We start from the raw sequence: 20,808 nt of genomic DNA on the forward strand, positions 1-20,808 counted from the left end.
ATGGAGTGGCGTAAGTCTGCCCCACGCAGGGTCCAGGGCCCAGGGAGGTGAAAACTAGGTACCTCCCCCATCCTGTCTCTTCAGACACCTGCAGAGATGCCCTCCCAGCCACAGGACAAGCACTTTTCCATCCTCATGCAGGGCAGTGTGGTCCGCCTCCAACTCTCTCTTCCATTTGGGGGTAAGCACTGGGCTTCATCCTCAATGGCCAAAGGACCTATATTGTATTTTCCTCCAAACAAGGAAGCGGCATGCCCTGAAAGGAATTTCAGGCCTCTGTCTTGAGAGAGAGAGAGAGAATCTGTTGGAAGTTTCTGCCCACTTCCAGCCTTTTTGATTACCAACAGTGGTGTTGAGCTGCAGCAGAGCACAGGTGAGGGGTGGGGGGCCAGAGATCCACTCACTGTCCCTTCTCTCTCTGAGCAGGACAGGTGGTACTTGCCCATCTTTCATGTGGGGGCCTGAGCCTTGGGCTTCCCTGGAGGCTCAGATGGTAAATAATTTTGCCTGCAATGCAGGAGACACAGGTTTGATCCCCGGGTCAGGAAGATCCCCTGGAGAAGGAAATGGCAACCCACTGCAGTATTCTTGCCTGGAAAATTCCATGAACAGAGGAGCCTGGTGGGCTACAGTCCATGGGGTCGTGAAGAGCTGGAAAGGACTGAGTGACCAACACTTTGACTTTCTGAGCCTTGGCAAGGTGAGGTGGCCCTAATTCCTGAGTAGCTCCAGGCTCAAGGCTGTTTTTGCCTCATTTCTGTGTGTACCACTGTTGTCCAAGGAACACGCGGATGGAGTCTCCTCTGAGGCCATACAGAGTGGGGGCATTCCAGGGGAATGGGGAGAAAGTGCCCTTTGCCCCGAGGTGAATGAATGTTGTGACATCTCACAGGCCTAGTCTGTGAGTCGTTACCAGAGTTTAGCTAATTCTGCTTAAGCTGTGGTGAGCACTTGGCCTGTATCACCTCATTTAGTCCTAACCTCCATCCTGCATGATGTATATTATTCCTGAGGCCGAAGGGTGCGAAGCTGCTGCCCTAGAACTGAGAGGAGATGCAGCAAAGAGGCCAAGCATGCCTGTGTTGGAATCCCAACTCCACCACTTAACTAGTTGTGGTACCTCAGGCAAGTTCTGTGCAGTCTCTCTGTCTGTAAAATGGGGCTAATTGGTAGCGTGTCCTGAAGATTAAACCAGTTAATGGTTGTCAAGCACCTTGGAGGCTATCAGACATGTAGGAAGTACAGCATAAAAACTACTGCCCGATTGTCATTTGCTTCCATGCAAGCCTTGAAGAGCCTGACTCCACCGCCCGGCTCTCCCATAATTGTCTGCACCTCCTGAAACGCAGCAGGGCCTGCTCCAGGCTGAGGCTGGGGCTGAAGCCTGGAAGCAAAGCAGAGAAATGCGTAGGAGGTCTGGGTTGCAGCTGCACACACGACACACTAACTTTATTCACATTGATACAAAAGTAGATTTTTCCAGAAATGTTCTCTTGTGCCAGGGGGAGCGAGTTGAGTGGCACGTGGCGGAAGGGTGAGGGGAGGGGGCAGGAGGGGCAAGGGCCACAGTGTGGGTCATGGAGGCAGGACAGCGGGCAGCAGGGGCTAGGGGAGGAGGACGATCTGGGCATGGTGGCCCCTCTGCCCCATTCTAGCCACACTGGAGGGCGGAGGGCGTCCACACAGACATATTGGGAGCATCCAGAGTGGCGGGAAATGGGGGTCAGGGAAGTTGGACAGGAGGAAATTGTGGGTAGAATTTGGTGCCCATGACTTTCCTCTCCTTCTGACTGGCTGCCAGCTCCCCCAGGGGACACCAGGGGTTCCTGTATGCCCCATCTTGCTTCCCCTTCCTTACACGCTCCTCTTGGAAGGGCTGGACATGCCCAGGAGGGGCCAAGGTGGCGGGTGTGGTGGTGAGAGCGAGTGCACAGATAGATGCTCACACAGGCAAGGAGGGAGTGGAGGCTGGGCTGCCCACAGAGGGGCTCCAGGGGTCTCACTGGGGCAAGGCCTTGAGGATGGCATTTACCTCCTCCGCCACAGCTGTCAGGGCAAACTCAAACTGGTCCTGGGGAAGGGTAGAGGGAGGAGGGTTATGGGGAGGCCCGGCCTCTGCTCCTGCCCTGGGATGGGGGGGTGGGCTTTGGGGCGGTTACTTGGGGGAGAAGGAGAGAGCCCTCCTTGGGGAGATTTGGAGGCAGGCAGGAGAGGCAGGCCACTGCAACTTTCCCTGGGGAAAGGTCATGGCTAGGGTAGGTGTAGAGAGAAACAGTCACCTTAGAGCGAACAAGGCCAGGCCGCTGGTCACGGACATGCTCCAGGGTGGCAGCAATGTCGATCTCCTTCACTCCTGGTGGGAGGGGTGTGGGGATACACAGATGCTCAGAGGGTGTCCAGAGGAGGGTAGGACCCAGAAAGCCTAGGGCATCTTGGGATGGGAGGCTCAGAGGATTACCTGGGGGTGTGGCGACCTGCCCTCCACGAACTCCTGTGACCCCAGGGGCTGGGGAGACTCTAATCTGGGGCTGGGCTGGGGACATGGTGGGGAGGGGCCTTACCTTTTGCCATGCGGTTCAGTACCATGTCGATGAGGATGTAGGTGCCTGTCCTCCCTGCACCATCACTGCAGTAGGAGATGGTGACAGGCTGAGCTGGGGACCCAGCAGGAAGGGGGAGGGGAGGGGACATGGAGGCTTGGGGTAGAGACGGTGGTGGAGCCGTTAGGGTTAGCTGCGGGGTTGGATGGCATGACTGAGCCGGGGATTAGGGATGGGGTCATAGCTCCTGGGTCCTGGGAATTGGGCCTTGAGTGGGGAGCCTGTGACTCATGGGGTGTCTCTTGGGCAATGAGCCAACTGAAAAGGAGAGCCCTGGCTCCACCCTGAGGTGGAGGCAGTGAGAGGGAATGGGAATAGCCATTTCTAGCCACTGGGCAGGCTTTCCTTCAGCCAACGTCTTATGTAAATGGCAAGATGGTAAATATTTTCAACTTTGTGGGCCACATATAGCCTCTGTCGTGTGTTCTTTTTTTTCCTTCAACTATTTAAAAATGGGGACATCATTCTTAGCTCATGGGCCAATAAGAAAATAGATGGTATGCTGAATTTGGCCCGTGGGCTGTTGTTTGCTAGTATCAAGGGGACAGTCAAACAGTGTGCTTGGGAGATGCACACGGAGAGCAGGACCAGAGAGGGGTGGGAACCAGGATGTGCCCCCTTCAGGGCCCCCTGGCTTGGGCCTGGCCTGTCCCCCCACCCCCCACCCCCTCCAATCGAGTACGCACCTGCAGTGCACGATGATGGGGCAGGAGCGGCCCCGGTAGCACTTGTTCACCTTCCTGCAACAAGAAATGGGCATGAGGCCAGGGGGCACCAGCAGAGGCAAAGGGGAGCTGAGACACACACCTGTGGGCTTGTCTTCCTTTTCTCCCCACCTGCCCAGGGCTGAGGAGGGAAGACGGCTGGACGGAGGAGTTGTGGCTGGAGGCCAAGAACCAGAGATGGTGTTGGGGGGCACTGGGCTTGCCTTGTCACTATGGGCCTAGGCTATGCACCTGGAACAACTGATAAATCAGTTGCTCTGATTTATCAGATAAAACCTGATAAATCAGATCAACCGATAAAAACCTTTCAAGCCCCAGTTTTCTTACCTGTAAAACGGGTATGATAGTAATAGTAACCTCCTTCTTAGGGTTCTTATTACATGGATTATGAGATAATCCATATAAAGGACTAAGTGCTAAATCTGGCACACAGTAGGTGCTCATTAAATGATGGCACTATTAAAGATAAAATGTCATAATATTAACAGTCTCCCCTGCCTGAAGTTCAGGGAGGATAGGTGTTCAGGTGACTTCAAGAGTGTCAGAGCACACTATTGCTCTGCCCCTGGGTGTTCCCCTCCCACCCAGGCTCCTTGTGGTCCTCACCAGCAGTGAGGCCTGGTTGTAGCTCTGGGTGCAGAGTTCCTCTGGTGAGGGGATGACAACCCCTCAGCTCTGAATATACTGCCGCCCACTGTCTCCCTGGATAAGTCTTACCCCAGCACAGGTGCTCTGTGATTGGGTCATATTCAGACTATGGGTCCACCTGGACCTCAGACTCTGCTTCTTGGACCACAGCTCAGCAAGGAGCAGGTGGGTTCTCCCTCTCTCATGGCCCAGTCTAACCTGCCCTTGTTCCTTATGACATTCCTGACTTGAGAGTCACTTGCAGACTCCTGATACTCCCAAAGGACAAGGGCAAGGGAAAACCTTTTGAGGGGTTATTAGAGCATTTCAGAGGAGCTTGGAACTTAGTGGTCTCCCAGTCTGGTACCCCCAGGCTTGCTGGGGCCAGGTGACTTGAATGGTTTTCTAGAAGTCCACGTGATTCCTTAGCGTATCGGCTGGTAGATCAGGGCTGGGGCTGAACAGAAGTTGTCACGGTGGCTCCCAATCAGTTAATAATAATGACAACAAATAGTACTTGGAATTAACAGAGCCTTTGCTATATGCTGGAGCTTCCCTGGTAGCTCAGCTGGTAAAGAATCCACCTGCAATGCAAGAGATCTGGATTCTATCCCTGAGTTGGGAAGATCCCTTAGAGAAGGGAAAGGCTACCCACTCCATTATTCTGGCCTGGAGAATCCCATGGACTGTATAGTCCAGGGGGTCACAAAGAGTCTGACACGACTGAGCAACTTTCACTTTTACTTTTGCTATGTACCTGGCACTTAAAGTAGATTTTATAGATTTCATGCTACTGATTTTTGTAACAATCCCTTAAGGTATGGGTCATCAATCTCATTTCACAGGTAAGAAAACAGATGGAGGTCAAGGAACTTGATCAGTCATTTTCTAAGACTTCAAAATTTATTTTGCCTTCCCTCTGATAGACCTTCACCAAAACATTATTTATTAAGCAGCAATTAATTTGTTCTGGGTGTCTAAGCCAATTGAGTTTACATAATTCCAGCCTGAAGCAAAGAAACATAACCTTTTCGCTTACCTGTGCAGCCTTAAAATAAGTCCATGCACTCATTTTATAAAGATTTTTAAATATGGAAAACAAAAATTACCCCTGATACCCTTGATGGTGCCTTCAAGAAGCCTGTACCTTAGGTTGCATGGACCCCAGTTAGAAACCATTGTCCTGAGGCTCAGAAACTACCCCCAGGTTCCTGCCCCAGTTCTGTTCCTCTGCTTTCTGCCCAGCACCTAGAGACCTCAGAGCGGCCCGGCAAGGGGCAGAGAAGCAGGAGGAAGCTGCAGTGTGGGTGAGGTCCCTGCCATGGCAGCAGGCTTCTCAGCCACCTATCTGTGGAGGGAAGGCAGGGCACTCTGGAGGCCTGGACACGGTTTTAGCATCTGAAGAGGGCAAGTCCCCCTGTTGGTTTCCTGTCCCAGCCCCCACCTGGTTCCATGAGTCCCCAAGAGTCCAGAGATTCCCGCCCACCTGCAACTCCCTTTGATAGTATTTGTCCCTTCCCTGAATCTCCCCAGCCCCCAGCTCTCCCATCACCCTTCAGGGTGGTCCCTGGGCCACACGTCCTCATGTCCCATCCATGCAGCGGCCACACCTGCCAGTGATCACTTTTGTGACTATGCAACTGGAGTGAGAATACTAGCTGCAGATCACAAAAATGACGCTGGCAGCCGTGAGAGAGAGAGAGAAGAGGGAGGAGACAGAGAGGGGAGACAGAGCAACGGAGAGGCAGAGACATGTAGAGAAAGAGAGGAGGGGGGAGACAGAGACAAAGAGAGGCAGAGTAAATAGGCAGAGATGGGAGGGAGGTGAAGGAAACAGCTGAGAGATGAAACAGGGAGAGGTGCAGAGCGGGGAAATGTGGATGGAGTTGGGGAGTGAGACAGACTGTGAGACAGAACGATGGAGAGAGAGCTGAGGGGGAGAGGGAGGGTGGGGGAGAGAAAAGTGGGAAGGAAGGGAGAGAAAGAGGGAAAGAAATAAAAACAGAGGCAAAGAGATACAGAGGGTAAAGAAGGGGGAAGGCAGGGGGGAGTGAGAGAAAGCAGGGGGACAACAGACATAGAGACTGGACACCAGGAAACACAGGACAGGAGGAAATAGACAGCAAGGACCAAGGAGAAGGAGAGAGGGAGGGAGGGAGCTAGAAACAAGATGAGCCTTTCAGGGTATAGCGGGGCGGAGGGAGAAGAAGGTTATGGAGAAAGAGTGGGAGATAGAAAAAGAGGGCAAGAGAGAGGGAAGAGGCAGCCAGCCAGCAGAGAGAGCGAGCAGTCAGGAGCTGGACCACAGCAATGGACGGATGGGCACAGCGAGACAGAGCGTCAGTCCTGGTTTGGGGGGTGGTGTTCGGAAGGGGACGCCAGGAGGTCAGAGTCAGTCCTGGTTTGGGGGTGTCTAGAAGGGGACACCAGCAGACCAGAAGCTGAGGCTCCAGGTCGGGCGAGAGGGCCTGCCTCTCCTGACCTGGGGCCCCAGGAGGAGCTGATAGGCTGCGGGGAGGCGCCAGAGCCCGGCTCCCGGCCCCCTTGCTCCTAGGCTGCTCTCTCCCGGGCTTCTGGGAGCCTTCCTCGGGCCGCCCCACCTCCCAGGGGTGCCGGCTCACCTGCGGAAGTCCAGGAGGGGCCGGGTGGAGGCCGGGGTGCCCTCTGCCGGCCAGCTGAGGAAGTGGAACTGCGTGAGCGTGCGCGTCTCCTGGGTCTGCACGTTCTTCAGGTAGAAGCTCCGCACCAGGAAGTCCTCGCACCAGATGTGCTCCGACACCAGGTTCACCTGCGAGGGTGGGCGCGCAGGCCTGAGCGCGGCAGGGCCTCTCCAAATCCTCCCGGCCTCCCAGGCCAGTCAGGAAGCTCACTCAGCTGTCCCCAAGAACCCTAGCCATCTGTGTCTAGGACTTATGGACTGCTCAGGACAACTGGAGGCTTTTCCACCTAGACACAACTAGTCTTTTTGGCCGCATAGCGGGACCATAGCTCTCCGACTACGGATCGAACCTGTGCCCCCTGCAGTGGCAGCTCGGATTCTTAACCATTGGACCCTCCGGGAAGTCCTGTGTGCTTCCTGAAATCAGTGTCTCCTTCCTCTTTTGTGCAAAGACTAGCACAGTGTCTGTGTTACACACCATAAACTTTGATAAAATTCTGTATTTTCATTTGATTTTTTTCTTTAACCCCAAGCAGGACCAATTTTTAAAGCTTAAAATGAGAAAGTATTGTGTGCTCATCTAATGCTGAAAATTTGTTATCCAGAGCTCATTTAGAGACAAGAAGCTTCTGTTGTGCAAATAACATCTCTTGTTTTATTGGGGGGGGGGTCACTTCCTATTGGTCAGGAATGTTTCTTCTTCCTCTACAGTGTCTCTGCCCAGACCACCCCCAGTGTTTTTCTATTTTTCATAAGCAACATGTGTGATTGGCAGCATTTCTTTCTTTGCTTTGGCCTCCAGGAAACTCAGATCTAAACTAGACTCAATAAAAGTAGGACTAAGTCTTGGTCTTCGAGTATACTTATCTTCCCTGTCTCAAAACTGTACTCCTGGCTCTTAGCTTCTTACCTTAGTTTCAGTGGTTTTATAGTTTTATATCTGTACCTTTCATCATAGGTCCCTACAAGTGCTTTTCAGCCCTAGACTAGACACACACATACACACATGTATACGCATATATGTATGCATGTGAATGCTTTCCTGGTGGCTCAGACAGTAAAGAATCCACCTGCAATGCAGGAGACCTGGGTTCAATTCTTGGGTTAGAAAGATGCCCTGGAGAAGGGCATGGCAGCCCACTCCAGTATTCTTGCCTGGAGAATCCCCATGGATAGAGGAGACTTGCGGGCTACAGTCCATGGGGTCTCAAAGAGTTGGACACGACTGAGTGAGTAAGCACAGCACAGCATGTGTGAATATGTGTAATACATGGATGTTTATATACATATACAGTCGCACATGTATGAAGGGTGCACCACCCACTTTCCCCACCCCCATTTTCTCCTGGCCGTGGGGTTCTGCTGACCTCATATACGTGGTAGAGGGAGGAACCCTCGTCCGGCCAGTAGCGATCACACTGCTTGACACCATCCTCCACCAGCGGGGTCAGCATGACGATGACAGTGCAGCCACTCTCCCACACCATCTAGGGACAGATGATGTCTAGCACCCAGGTAAGCTCCATTCTAACCTCCCTGGGACCTGGTTGGCCCTGGCTTCCCACAAGGGACCCCGGTCCCTGGAGACACCCTCCCTCCAAAAGCCCACCTGCCAGAAGTCTGCAATGGTATGCGACAGCGGTCCCTGTGTGGCTATGTAGGCTGGCATCCGAGGGTCGTGCTCAATCTGGGGGCAGGGAAAATGCATCATGAACCAGAATAGGAAATGCCATTATGGAGAGGTCTGGTCAAAGGGAGCAGGCCAGGGTCTGGGGGAGCCTCAGAACTCCCATTTCCATGCCGGATATCAGGCCCACAATTCCAGGACCTTGGGGAGCGGGAAATGGAGTCTATAGGGGCAGGATGAATATGGGGGAGGAGATGGGAGCCACTCACAATGGGGCTGGCATTGATGTAATCACTCCGAGAAGGGCTGCTCTCCACCTTCAGCTTGATGCGAGCATGGTCATCTGCACAGACCCCACACCCCACCCCAGAAACCCCTCTGGTCACTGGGGTCCTGGCACCTCTGCCACTCAGCCTCAGCCAGGAGCCCAGCCCCTACCCCAAGCCCTCCGGACTCCCAGCAGACAGAAGGCTGGGCCAACAGGACTCACTCACAGGGTAGGAAGTCAGGGTGGCGGTTCTTTTTGATGTTGCCCTCACCCTGGGCAGTGGCACAGGTGTTGGGCTCCGCCTGGTAGGCACACAGGGCCTGCCACTCCTTGGCCAGGCGGTCCCTGTTCCGAAGGTGGTCCTCCATGTAGGCCTGCAAGGACACCACAGCCTGGCGCCGGCCCCCACTGCCAGCCCTGCCCCTCCCACCACCCGGTCCCCTCCCTGCATCTGGGCCCATGCCCCATCCTGACCAGAATCATGTGTCCCGTGGAGATGTCCATGTTGGCTTGGGCGGGCTCCTCACACCAGGACGGGGTGCTGCTGTGGGAGCTGGGGCTGGCCTGGGCAGCATCGCTGAACTGTGAGGACACGCTGCTCACCCGAGAGGGCTCGGGTGGACCCTCCGCCCTGTTGAACAGGGACTTTGTAGCCATATGCTGGCGGCATAGATCCTGCAGAAGAAGGACAGGGCAGGATCCATGTTCTCCTGAAGCCTTTTCAACAGAGTCCTTAGGATGGTCCTGGATTGCTTTTGAATGAAACCTGTCTCCTCTGGGGTGGGGTCTTCTGCCCTGGGTCTTCTGCCTCATCCTTTCCAGGGCTGTTCTGCTTGGGTGTGGCCCATGACAACTTCAGATATTACAGAGCAGAATCCAGAACCCCCTGAATGGTGGTATTGGGGAGAACTTCAGGAACCACCTGTTCTCAATTCCCATCCATTCAAAATGCCCCCACGACATCCCCTTGCTGGGGCTTCTCCAGCCCCTGCCTGGATATCCAACTCCCTGCCCTCATCTTACATGAGACCCAGACTCCTGAGCCCCTTCCATTCCCTTTCATCAACAAGCTTCTGGGGCTGCACACCTGGTACTCAAAGGTCGTGTCACCATGGGCCCCCTCGGGTCCCAGGGCGGCCAGGCGCTCCTTGTCCCGCTGTCGTGCATGCTGCCGCACACACAGAGCCACTGCCAGGGCCACGAGCAGCCCAGCCACACCCGCCAGGGCCACCAGAGTAAGGAGCACGGACCGCATGGGAGAAGTGCTGTGGGCCGGTCGGGGAAGGATGGCGGCTGCCTCCTCCCTCTGTGGGAACAAGGTTAGAATCAAGGTGGGCAGTGGTGGTGCGGGGAGACTTAGGAGCTGCTCCTCACTCCTGTCCCACACCCCACTCCCTGCTAGGATATCTCCTGGGGAAAAGCTGAGAGGCAGGGACATGGTGGTACAGGCAGAGGGACTCACGTAGACCCAAGATCCCTCTTTCTCAATCCCCATGGGACCAACTCAACCACATTGTACTGCCAGAGACTTAGTGGGTGACTCTCCCTAGGAGTTTTTGCATTAAAAAATGGATGTAGAGAAGTATAGAGACCCAGGAAGTCAAATAGTAGAACACGAGGCATCAGTGTTGGATGCATAATAGAAGCATATTTTGAGTTCAAAGTCCTTTCTGTGTAATGTTTTCCCTTGGAATCTGAGACTTTGCTCTAGCATATCTATGGACGGCTGGGCCATCTCAGGTAGTTCTTCCAGGTGAGCTGGCTGCCTATAGAAGGCTGATCCTACAGGGAGCTGGAGCCACTGGGGCCATCTGCTGGTTGGAAAGAAAACTGCATGGAGGAGGGCTGCTTCAGCAAAGGTGGTGTATTTCAGCTCCTGTTCTGCCAAGACTGCCTTCATTTCTGGTGGGCAGCATCAGCCAGCGGGGACTTTGACTGATTCTTCAGTTATCTCATACCTGTCCCACTCCTGTCTGCAAGATCTGGAGCCCTGTCTGTGCTTCCAGTTCAGACTTCACCAACCCTGCAGGGAGGACGGAGGTCAGATCCTCTCCAGCCCCAATATGGTCTCCACCCCATGCCATGCAATGCCCCGTGGCAGGCCGGGCCCATATGGCCCGGGTCTGGGAATATTCCTGGGTCTGGGAATGTTTCAAGGAGAGCATCAGCCACCGGTCTGGGTCTATACAACTAGGGCTCGGGTGAAGAAGTAATTACCGGCTTGCTGGGTCACATCAGCCAAAGACAGGTTCTGTTCATTGTGCCGGATGCGGAAGGTAAGGGCTGGTCCCACGACACTGCCGAATAGGAGGTATATTACTGCCTCACCCATCACAGATCCCAGATTCAAAATGAGAGATCCGCTCTGGTCCTCTCCCTATTAGAGGATGGGGCTGAAACCCATGCCATACGAGGATGTTTCAGGAGGGAAGATACTGGACAGGCCAGCAGCAGGGCAAAGTGTGGCTGTACCTTCAATGAAGCTGGAAACATCTGTGACCTGACCTCGGCCCCTTACCTGGAGTTTGTCTTCCCCTCCTCCCTTGAGCCCCCTAGGCCCCACCCCCTTCAAGCTACCTGCCGCCCCAGCCAGATTGAGCCCCACCTGATGTTGATGAAGCTGCCCGAGGACATGTGCACGTGCTCAGCCAGGATCTCCAGCAGCCTCACTCCTGCAGCCAGACTCAAGGGCCTGGAGTTGCAGAGCCGGTAGAGGAAGGAAAGTGGGGACCCTCTTGGCCACTTTCTTGAAACACCCTCCAAGGGTGTCAAGACATCCAGAGGTGCAGACCAGTCCCCCCCACCCCCATCTACTTCACATCTGCGTTTCTGCTCTCTGCCTCCCAAGGCAGGCCAGCCCAACCCCCAAGGGAACAAGAGGCTGCCCCGCGCGGGAGCCCTTACTTCTGGTCGGTGACAATGTAGCCGTATTCCTCTGCTGATGGCCGAGTGGAGGGCTGCCCCGCCATGGTGGGCTGGCTCTGGCCCAGCGGGCTTTTCTTCTCTACCAGGACTGGAGTGGCGGGGGGGCCAGCAGCTTTCGGGGGCTCAGAGGATCTGGTGCTCAGCTCCTTCTGGGCTTTATTGGAGGTGGAACTGCCAGTGGGGGATCCAGGCAGGGAGGGCATTGGGGGTGGAGGCTCTGCTGGGTCTTCGCCCTGAACCTGCTCCTCCATTGTCTGTTTAGAAGAGAGGATAGAGGTAAGGTCTCTAACAGTGAAGGGGTTAAGGAAAGGGGGTCTACAATCTGGACCCTGAGTTCCCATAGGGGTGCTTATGACTCGTTTCTCTTTCTATCCCCAGACCCAGGTCAGCATTGGGTACTGAGAGGGCATCCAGGAAAGTGAGCCAAGTGGATGAATGAATGAATGAATAAAGGGCTGAATGAATGATTATTCATGATAAGTAATAATTGACAGAATGGGGCTGGAGTGGGGAGAAATTCCAGAGTGAGGAAAGCTGGAGTTAGGGGAGAAGATGAACAGGCAGCCAGTGCTTTTTCGACTTTTGTTTAGCCACACAATCTTAGAAATCCAACGTGTGAAACGGACAGAGCCTCAAGCTGTAGGGCAGTCAGGAGCCTGCCTGCTCCCTTCCCTCCCTTCGCCTAAGGATCTCATTTCAAGAGCAAGGTCTGACACGACTGCAGTGAAAAAAAAGCAGTGAATCAAGAATTCTCGCTTCTGGTCCCAGCTCTGCCTTCAGCCTGAGGTGAGACTTTAAACAATGACTTGCAGCCTCCGGGCCTCTGTTGAAGGGTCAGAGAATACAGATTCTGGGTCCTGAGCCTGAGATTTAGATTTCAGCTAAGGGCGTTTGCTGCCTTACGGGTCAGGGAGGTGTTGCAAACTCACTTTCTTGATGTCAGCTCCAACGTTTACAGCTCCTCCTGTAGAGACAGGAAAAACAAAACTCTGGGCAAAGGGCCAAGGCCAAGGTCCACACAACGCAGGTAGGAGAAAGGGCTGGTAGCTCTGAGTCTGTGGCATCTGCTATGGGCTCTCCCCACAGTCAGTAACCAAGGCTGTTGTTGAGTTCATCCTAAGCATGGCCTCATGCCTCTGAGTGTGTTAGTCCCTCAGTCATGTCTGACTCTTTGTGACTGCAGAGACTGTAGCCTACCAGGCTCCTCTGTCCATGGGATTCGCCAAGCAAGAATACTGGACTGGATTTCCATGCTCTTCTCCAGGGTATCTTCCTGACTCAGGGATTGAACCCACTTCTTTTGTTTCTCCCGCATTGGCAGGTGGATTCCTTACCACTGTACCACCTGGGAAGCCCCATGCTTCTGGGCTTCTGCATCATGGGCTCAGTTACTTCAGTTGTATTCGCCTCTTTGTGACCCCATGAACTGTATCCTGCCAGGCTCCACGGGATTCTGGAGCGGGATGCTGTGCCCTCCTCTATATCTTCCCAACCCAGAGATCAAAGCCACATCTCTTATGTCTCCTGCATTGGTAGGCAGGTTCTTTACCACTAGCACCGCCTGGGGAAGTCCCTTCTGCTTCATGCATGCACGCTCAGTCACTTCAGTCGTAACTGATTCTTTGTGACCCCATGGACCATAGCCCACCAGGCTCCTCCACCCGTGGGATTTTCCAGGCAAGAACGCTGGAGTGGGATTGCCATTTCCTTCTCCAGGGGATCTTCCCGACCCAGGGATGGAACCCGGGTCTCCCACATTGCAGGCAGACTCTTTACCTTCTGAGCAACCATTGCTTGATCAACTCCTCCCTATTTTTGGCCACATCCCTCAAAGCTATTCTTTGCACAGTCCTCTCTTACCTGTCAATTAGTGGCTTCTTGGCAATGACCTTAGGTCATCAGCATCTTCTGCCTAGCCTTCCCAGTGCCTCCAGATCCCCAGCTCACACCCTCATTGGCTTCTTTCCCCATTACTTCCATCTCCTAGTCCTTTCCGGCTCTAACTCCTCAGCTCACCACCTCACCCCTTGCTTCCTGACCGTGGCTGTCAATGACTCCGTGTCTCAAACCAACTCCCTCCCCTGAGCTTGGCCCTTCCCCTCTAGACTGTTTCTTGTGGCCTTGAGAAGTGGGGCAAGAGGCCTCTGTGGGGTTGGCAGTCTCTCTGCCCTGACACTCACCTGGATTTTGTCTGGCACCCTTGGGCAGCAGCTGCAGCAGGGTCGAGAGGGTAGAGAGCTGCTCTGGGGTCAGCTGATGCAGCTCCACACCATAGCCCGCCAGCACAGCGGCCACTCTCTGCAGAGTCACATCTGCTGGGAGCCAGACACGGAGCTCAGGACTGGTGCCAGGATGAACTTACGGGATGAGTTTGCAGGTGGGTGGGGACCCCCACATTTAGGAACTTTTCAAACACCAGGACACGGATGCCCTCCCCTTCCCATCTTTGTCCACACTTTGGGGGAAAGCCCTTCAGGTGTCAAGACCAAACTTCAGGCCCAGTAGGGACTCCTCGATTCCCTAGCTGGAGAAGGCATGTCAGCTCCACCCACTACTGTATCCTCAATGCCTACTTATGCCTGGCAGAGAGCAGGCAGTCAGTAGGCATTAGTTGAGTGTACAGATGACTTTAAGGACAAATTAACAAGTGCATGCATAGTCAGGACAGACCCCCCCATCTCTGCCCCCGCAGAAAGCAGCCCCATAGGCATGGAGTGGATGCTGAGGCCACGGTTACCTGGCTGCTCTGCTGGGGCGGGAGGTTTCTCCTCACGACCCTCTAGTCCTTCCTCCTCATAGCCCTCCGAGGAGTCCCCTGCCCGGCTGCTGCCCCCTGGCTCTGGCAGCCTTGGTGCCCTGGTCCTGCTGGGCACTTGTGACTCCTGGGCCAGGTAGAACAGCTCTGACTCCTGGAAAAGCTGAGCAGGTGGAGGCCCTGGAGGGTCCCCATAGGAGTGGCCAGGGTGAGCCCCAAACATGCCCTTGGAGCCAGCTCGACTGAGGAAGGCAGGGGCTTCAGCCTTGGGCAGGGGGTCAACACTGACCATTCCTGGGGAGCTCTCTGAGCCCCGGGAGCCATCGCGGGAGCCAAACTGTGGGAAACCAGAGATTGGGATAAGAGCAGATGTCAGCATGGGGATTAGGGTTGGGAGGGGGCCAGTGTCTAGAGCTCACCTGATGGAACAGGTAGGGCTGCAGCAGGGCAGGTTCATAACTCAGGGCAGGATGCGGGGGCTGTGGGGGCAGCAGCAGATGCTCCAAGAGAGGGGGCAGCAGCTCAGCCTGCAAAGGGGACAGGGGGGAGCCCGCCCCAGCTCTGCCCCCACCTACTGAAGGTCGAGGAAGCCGATGCTGCAGAGCTGGGGCAGAGCCAGTGGGGATGCCCTGTAAAAGCAGCTCCCCAGCGGGACCAGGTCTCCTGGGCACCAAGCCAGATCTGAGGAGGAAAGCAAAGTGTGTGTGTGTGGGTGTGGGTGGGTGTGTGCGCGCGCGCGCGCGCGTGTGTGTGTGTGCATGTGTGTTGGTTGTGTGGGGCAACAGTGTACAGAATCTATGAGGCAGAGATGCTGGGGGCCAGGCAGGCTTAGCCTAAAGTAAACCTGATCTCTCAAGAGATGAGGTAGCCTCAGGAGAGGAGAGAGTAGCATGGAGAAGGGCCAGAGGTCTACACCTGGGTAGAGGTCATCACCTCCCTGGTAAGCGTGCCTGGGTCCCTGAAACACAGCAGCAGAGCTGATGAAGCATGAAGCTAAGGACAGAAAAGGGGAGAGTGGGGAGCAGAGGAAGGGAGCTGGGAACTGCTCTAGAAGAACTGTGGCTGCAACTTGCCCCGTTGCCCCTGTGTGCACGTCCCCAAGCACACATCCAAACATTCAGTGCCGTGTCCCGTCCTACCCAACTCTGCCTTCTTCACCTGGTATCATCCTCTGAGCCCCAAGCCCTCATTTACTTTCCTTTGCTTTACAGAGCCTGAATGATGCCTTCAGAGCCCCTAACCATAATAGGAAGATGGTACCTCTTACCATGTAGTAATAAAACTGAACATTAAACAGCCGCAGTCTGACAAAATTCTAATCTGTTCCATGATGACTGCTTTGATGCTTCTTTTAAAATACCAAATGTCCAAATGTTTCAAAGTAGTCTTTAACATTGTGAATCAACTATGCTATGATAAAAATTTTAAGAAAAGACTTTATCCGGCAAAAAAAAAAAAAAAATCCCCCAGTTTTGAATGCCCTTGTTTTGCTAGATCCCCAGGGATGAGCTCAGCTCATGTTGGGCATGTGGGAATATCAATTGACCACTCCAGAGCCTTTTTCACCCATGCCCCAGCCTGCTGGTCTCTGTACATACTTTCCTCTCTCCATCAGGAGGACCACAGATGCACCAGCCTTGCAATGCTAGAGCTGATGACAAATGATGCCTACCTGTCCCTTGGATGAGGCTCAGGGGGGCGAAGCCTGGGGATACGCTCCATCTCCTGGGAGATCACATACTGGGTGAGGTCATCATGCCAGGACAGTCCTTCCAGGGAGAGAAAAGAGTGAGATGGAGATTGTCCCTCAGGCTTGGGACAGTCTGAGGGCTCAGTAACAGGGGCCAGTGCAGATCAAAACTGCACCCTCTACCCTGCAGTGTACTGAACTGGGAAGAGCCCAGGAGCAGTGGAGGGGGTCCAGAAACCTGGTGGGTGATCTGAGTTGTCCTTTCCGCCTCCCCCCACCCCACCCCCAGGTGCAAATCTGGAAGTGAGACTGCTTCCGGTGAGACTGGGTTTAAATCCTCTGCCACTTACTAACTGTATGTCCTTAGCTGAACCTCTGTGAGCCTTAGTGCTCTTATCTGGAAAATGGGGCTTTATACCTCCTAAAATTGTTGTGATAGTTAAAACACAATATAAAATGGTTAGAATAGTACCTGACACATTATGAGTATTCAATAAATGCTATCATTATTACTCTCATCAATATTATTATTCACCTTATTTTTATTGATCCTGAACCTTAGTTTTCTTTATTTGTGGTGGTGGTGGTTTAAGTGGGAATAACGTATACTTTATGGGTCTGTTCAGTTCAGTTCAGTAGTAAAGATTAAATGCAATCAGGGACTTAAAAATGCTTGGAAACCTCCAAAGCACTTATACACCTGTTTTAAGCCTTCATTATCATCATCTTATCCTGAAGGCAGATCTGTTTGACCATTTCCCTCAATGAACTCTGCTTGCAGGAAAAGTCAGTCATCTATTCTAAAAGGATAACCTCCTACTCTCCAGTCCCACCTACTCCCATTCCTTTTTGCTTGCTTCTGGATTAATACTCATATTGCTTTTAACTCATATCATGGGATCTATACCTGCCTTTTTGCCTATTAACATAAGATGAACTATCTGTGTTTCTATAAAAGGCCAATCCTCCACTTGGGCACTAGATTTCATCCCCTGCTAACCTACTCAAGAACATCTTCCCCACAATTCTCCCCTTTTTCCTATATCATTGTTTTCTCCTGTTGTCTACTGAATTATTCCCATTCATATACAAACACAATGCAATTTCTCCCATGTTATAATAAAAATACTGTTTGAATCCCACATTCCCCTCCAGCTGTCACCCCATTTTTTTGTAGCAAGACTCTTTGAAAGTGTTATCTCTGCTGGCTGTATCCACTTCCTTCCCTTCCATTCTCTCTTACCCACTCTATTCAGGATTTTTCCCCCCAACTACTCTACTAAAACTATCATCAAGATCACCAGTGGCTTCTGTATATCTAAATCTAGGGTTACTCTGGAGAAGGAAATGGCAACCCACTCCAGTATTCTTGCCTGGTAAATCCCGTGGGAAAGGAAAAATAAATAAATAAATCTAGGGTCAGTTCTCAGATCTCATCTTACTTAAGCTACCACCATCATTTGACACTGTTGATCACTCCTTCCACCTTGATACACTCTCACTTAGCTTCTAGGACACCAAACACTCTTGTTTCTCCTTCTACCCCATTGGGTCTCCCTTCTCAGCCTCTCTTGTTGATTCCCCTCCTTCTCCTGGTCCTCTTAATAGAATTCTTTAGGGTTTTTCTTCATATTGACTCAATCCCTTGACTTTTTCATCCATCTCATGGGTTTAATTACCATCTATACACCAAAGAATTCCAAATTTATGTCTCTACTTCAGACTTCTCTCTCTCTTTCAAAACCCAATCTTATATACTCAACTTTCCATTCTAATTGAGTGGACATCTTAACTCAGTATAATCAAAACTGAGCCCCGCCCCTTCCCCAAGTTTATACTTCTGAATAGTTAATATTTTAATGTTTAGTATTTCTGTTTGTACCATTGATTCCCTACATCCTATTCTCAACACAGCAGCAAGAGTGATCCTTTTAAAGTAGAAGTGATATCAAGTACCCCTATGCTCGAACCTTGTGATGGTTTCCTCTTTTACTCAGAGTATGGTCAGAGTCCACACATTCTCCTATAAAATCTTAGAACATCATTACCTACCTGACTGCATCTTCTGCTCTGCCTCTGCATCACTCCTCTACAGCCTTCTGTAGAGGTGTTTTCCATGGTGTTCCTCAAACTCATGCTTAGGGCTTTTGTTCTAGATCCTTGGCCAACCAAAATACTCTTTCCTAAGATAACCTTCTGGAAAACATCTGCACCTCCTTGATGTATTTATTCAAATTTCATAGCCTCACTAAGATCTATCTTGACCACTCATTTTAATAGTATGGCTTCCTACCTCACCATTTCTGATCCCTTTATCCTGCTGTAATTGTTTTTTTCCATGGCACTTATCCCCTTCTAACATACTAGTATTTTCTAATTTATATAATGTAGCACCTCCCTTCATCTCCTGAATATAAACAATAGTAGGCAGAGATCTTCATTTCACCCCTTGATAAATCCTAAACACCTAAAACTATGTTTGCCACATAGAAGTACCCAATAAATGAATGAATTTATTTGAATGAATGAATTGAATGAGTGGGGTGTTCTCCTGGCTGAGGACCCCAGGATTACCTCTGGAATACTCAGTCAGTTCCAGAGAGTGGGCTGATCTCAAAGAGATGAATGCTGGCCTCTTCCAGTGGCTTCTTCCAGAAGCCTTCTCTGGATTCCTCCAGAGAATCTAAGTGTGAACAGCGTATCTCTAGGGTTCTACTCCCACTCCTGTCTCCAGTAAGGTCTGGGAAGTTGAGGCTCCACAGTGGGTGTGATAGGAATGTCCCATGAGAGAAAACCTGGAGTCAGATGGTCCCTCCCTTCCCCATTTCATCTAACCAAGTTACAGCCTCTCTCCTCCAGTGCATCTAGACCTCACCTTGGGACATGAGCTGCCGGAGCACACCTTGTAAGCGTTGAAGAACTGGGGATGTGACTTGCAAAAGGGGCCGGGCTTGCCCCACTCCCACCTGGCACTGTCCAAACAAGCCATCTAAGAGCACAAAAGTGGTGTCAGCAGAGGGCTTGGACAAGAGGCCTTCCAAAGTCCAGGTTGCAAATAGACAGCTCTGTCTCTATCTCCTCTTTTGGCTTCAGACGGCTTTGCTCCTCCAGGTCATCCCCCCTTCTCTCCAAGTGCAATTCCTCTTCTGACTTCCAGGCACCCCCCCCCCACACACACACACACTACTGTCTCACTGTGTACCCTCCCCCCACCCCCCAACCGACTTGTAAGTCTTATGTTCGGTTTCACTCACCCTGAATACAGACTTCAAGATGAGAGCAGAGTCTGCGGTCAAACAGACAGCCTGTAGAGAACAGGTGAGCAGAGAGGCTCAGATACCCCTATGCATACAGTGGTCAGATGGATGAACAGGCTAGGGAAGGGGGAAGCAGATGGGATCCAGTCTTTCATTCTAAGGAAGGCTTTAAGCTGGGAGGAGAGGAGGGAAGAGGCCTCCTCTTCTTAAGAGGGTACTCTGGCTTTGGATTTCAAAGATCTGCAAGTTTGGATTCTTTCCCTAAAAGCCTCAGTTTGTTTAACTAAGTAATGGGGAGAAGAAGCCCTTCAGGTGCATGGGGATGGTGATGGTGGAGAATCATAAACTTCTACTCTGATAGAATTACTGCGGGGTAGTTTATGTCCAAATTCAGAGGGAAAAGGGACTTTCCTTCCCATATCTCCAAAAGTATCTTATGCTGGCCTGGGACTCAGAAGAGATGGGAACCCTAGCACACTTCCGCTTCGCATGGGAAAGGGTGGAATGGCTCTAAGGCAGTGCTCCCCACACTGTCCCTCTAAGTTCGGGGCCCTAGCGCTGTTGGCGCTGTTCGCGGTGCTGAAGCTCTGAGCCCGGCGCCTCTGAGGGTTTGCCTGGAAGCAGTTATGGGGGAGGGAAGGGCGACCGAGTGAGGAGCCTTTAAAAGACTTGACCTCTCCGCCATTCCAGCCTTCATCTTCCACCCTAACCAACCCGCAGCGCCACAGGAAGTACCTTGCCCTGGCCTCCAAGCCCGATGGGGACGGAGGGCGTCAGACTGCGAGCTTGCGCCCCTTCCCCCACGCGCCCCTGGCCCCTACCCTCCCCCTGCCCATGAGTCAGCGCTGACTGTCTCCGTCCGCTCAGATGTGAGTCAGCACCAGGCCTGACTGTGGGGAGGGGGCGGGAGACGACCCCTCCCTCTTCACCCTCTTTGGCCCCCTTCCCCAGCCTTCTGCTTCTTATCGGAGATCAGATTACAGCGATCAGCCTCTCCCACGCTAAGAGAGAAACCCTGGCCCTTCCCTTGGCCTGATCCTCTACGGAAATATGGGACCCCAGAGCTCGTGGGCCCGACTTCTACTGCCTGGAAATCAGGGTTCTCTCTCCTTCCTTCCCCTCCTCCACCCCTCAGCGCCGCCACTTTTTGGCGCCTCGGGGACACTTCCTTCTCTTGTATCCCGTCTCTAGGTCCCTCTGTCCACACGCACCCTCATTCCTTCTCCCCAAACCCCAAACTTGCCCTGAGCCCTCTTCTCTTAGGTCCCGCCCCCGGGTTCCCAGCCCCACCTCCAGGCCTACGCCCCTTTCCTCGCAGACGCCCTCTCTTCTCTCTCCGCTCACCGGGCCTCCCCCTACCCCACTCCACACACACCTTCCAGCCGAGGTTCCGACCTTCGTGATACTTCCCATTCCCTCCCCTCCACACCCCCAGCACACCCCACCGAGTTCTGCTCTCGGCACCCGCCCCCACCCCCCATTTCCTCCTGACCGTGGGCACTAATGGCGTTGCAGCCTCCCGGGCGGCTGCCCAGCAACAGCAGACAGAGTAGCACCCGGAGACCCCCCGATCCCCCGGGACCCCCAGGCCGCCCCGGGAGCCGCATCCTTCCCGGCTCGGCTCTCCAGCCCGGCAGCCAGAGCCGCAGCGACGCCAGCCCGAGCCTGCCAGCGG

At 53.1% G+C, this 20,808-nt stretch overlaps 1 protein-coding gene across 1 annotated transcript; it reads right to left on the reverse strand.

Annotated features, from left to right (window-relative positions):
- Nucleotides 1–1,421: 1,421 nt before the first annotated feature.
- On the reverse strand, nt 1,422–20,808 carry PTPRN (protein tyrosine phosphatase receptor type N). Its single transcript, XM_019977316.2, has 23 exons — nt 20,626–20,808; nt 19,131–19,181; nt 18,752–18,865; nt 15,859–15,955; nt 14,606–14,867; nt 14,169–14,523; nt 13,612–13,743; nt 12,361–12,395; nt 11,411–11,685; nt 11,112–11,198; nt 10,724–10,803; nt 10,465–10,529; nt 9,594–9,812; nt 8,981–9,181; nt 8,733–8,880; nt 8,508–8,581; nt 8,221–8,298; nt 7,979–8,098; nt 6,574–6,740; nt 3,287–3,340; nt 2,562–2,626; nt 2,280–2,353; nt 1,422–2,071 (listed from the first exon to the last, which is right to left on the reverse strand). Exons 1-23 carry the CDS (start codon nt 20,738–20,740, stop codon nt 2,000–2,002), a joined length of 2,940 nt encoding a protein of 979 aa, XP_019832875.1. The 5' UTR covers nt 20,741–20,808; the 3' UTR covers nt 1,422–1,999.

Source organism: Bos indicus, chromosome 2 (assembly GCF_029378745.1).
Source record: "Bos indicus isolate NIAB-ARS_2022 breed Sahiwal x Tharparkar chromosome 2, NIAB-ARS_B.indTharparkar_mat_pri_1.0, whole genome shotgun sequence".
NCBI classification, from domain to species: Eukaryota; Metazoa; Chordata; class Mammalia; order Artiodactyla; family Bovidae; genus Bos; species Bos indicus.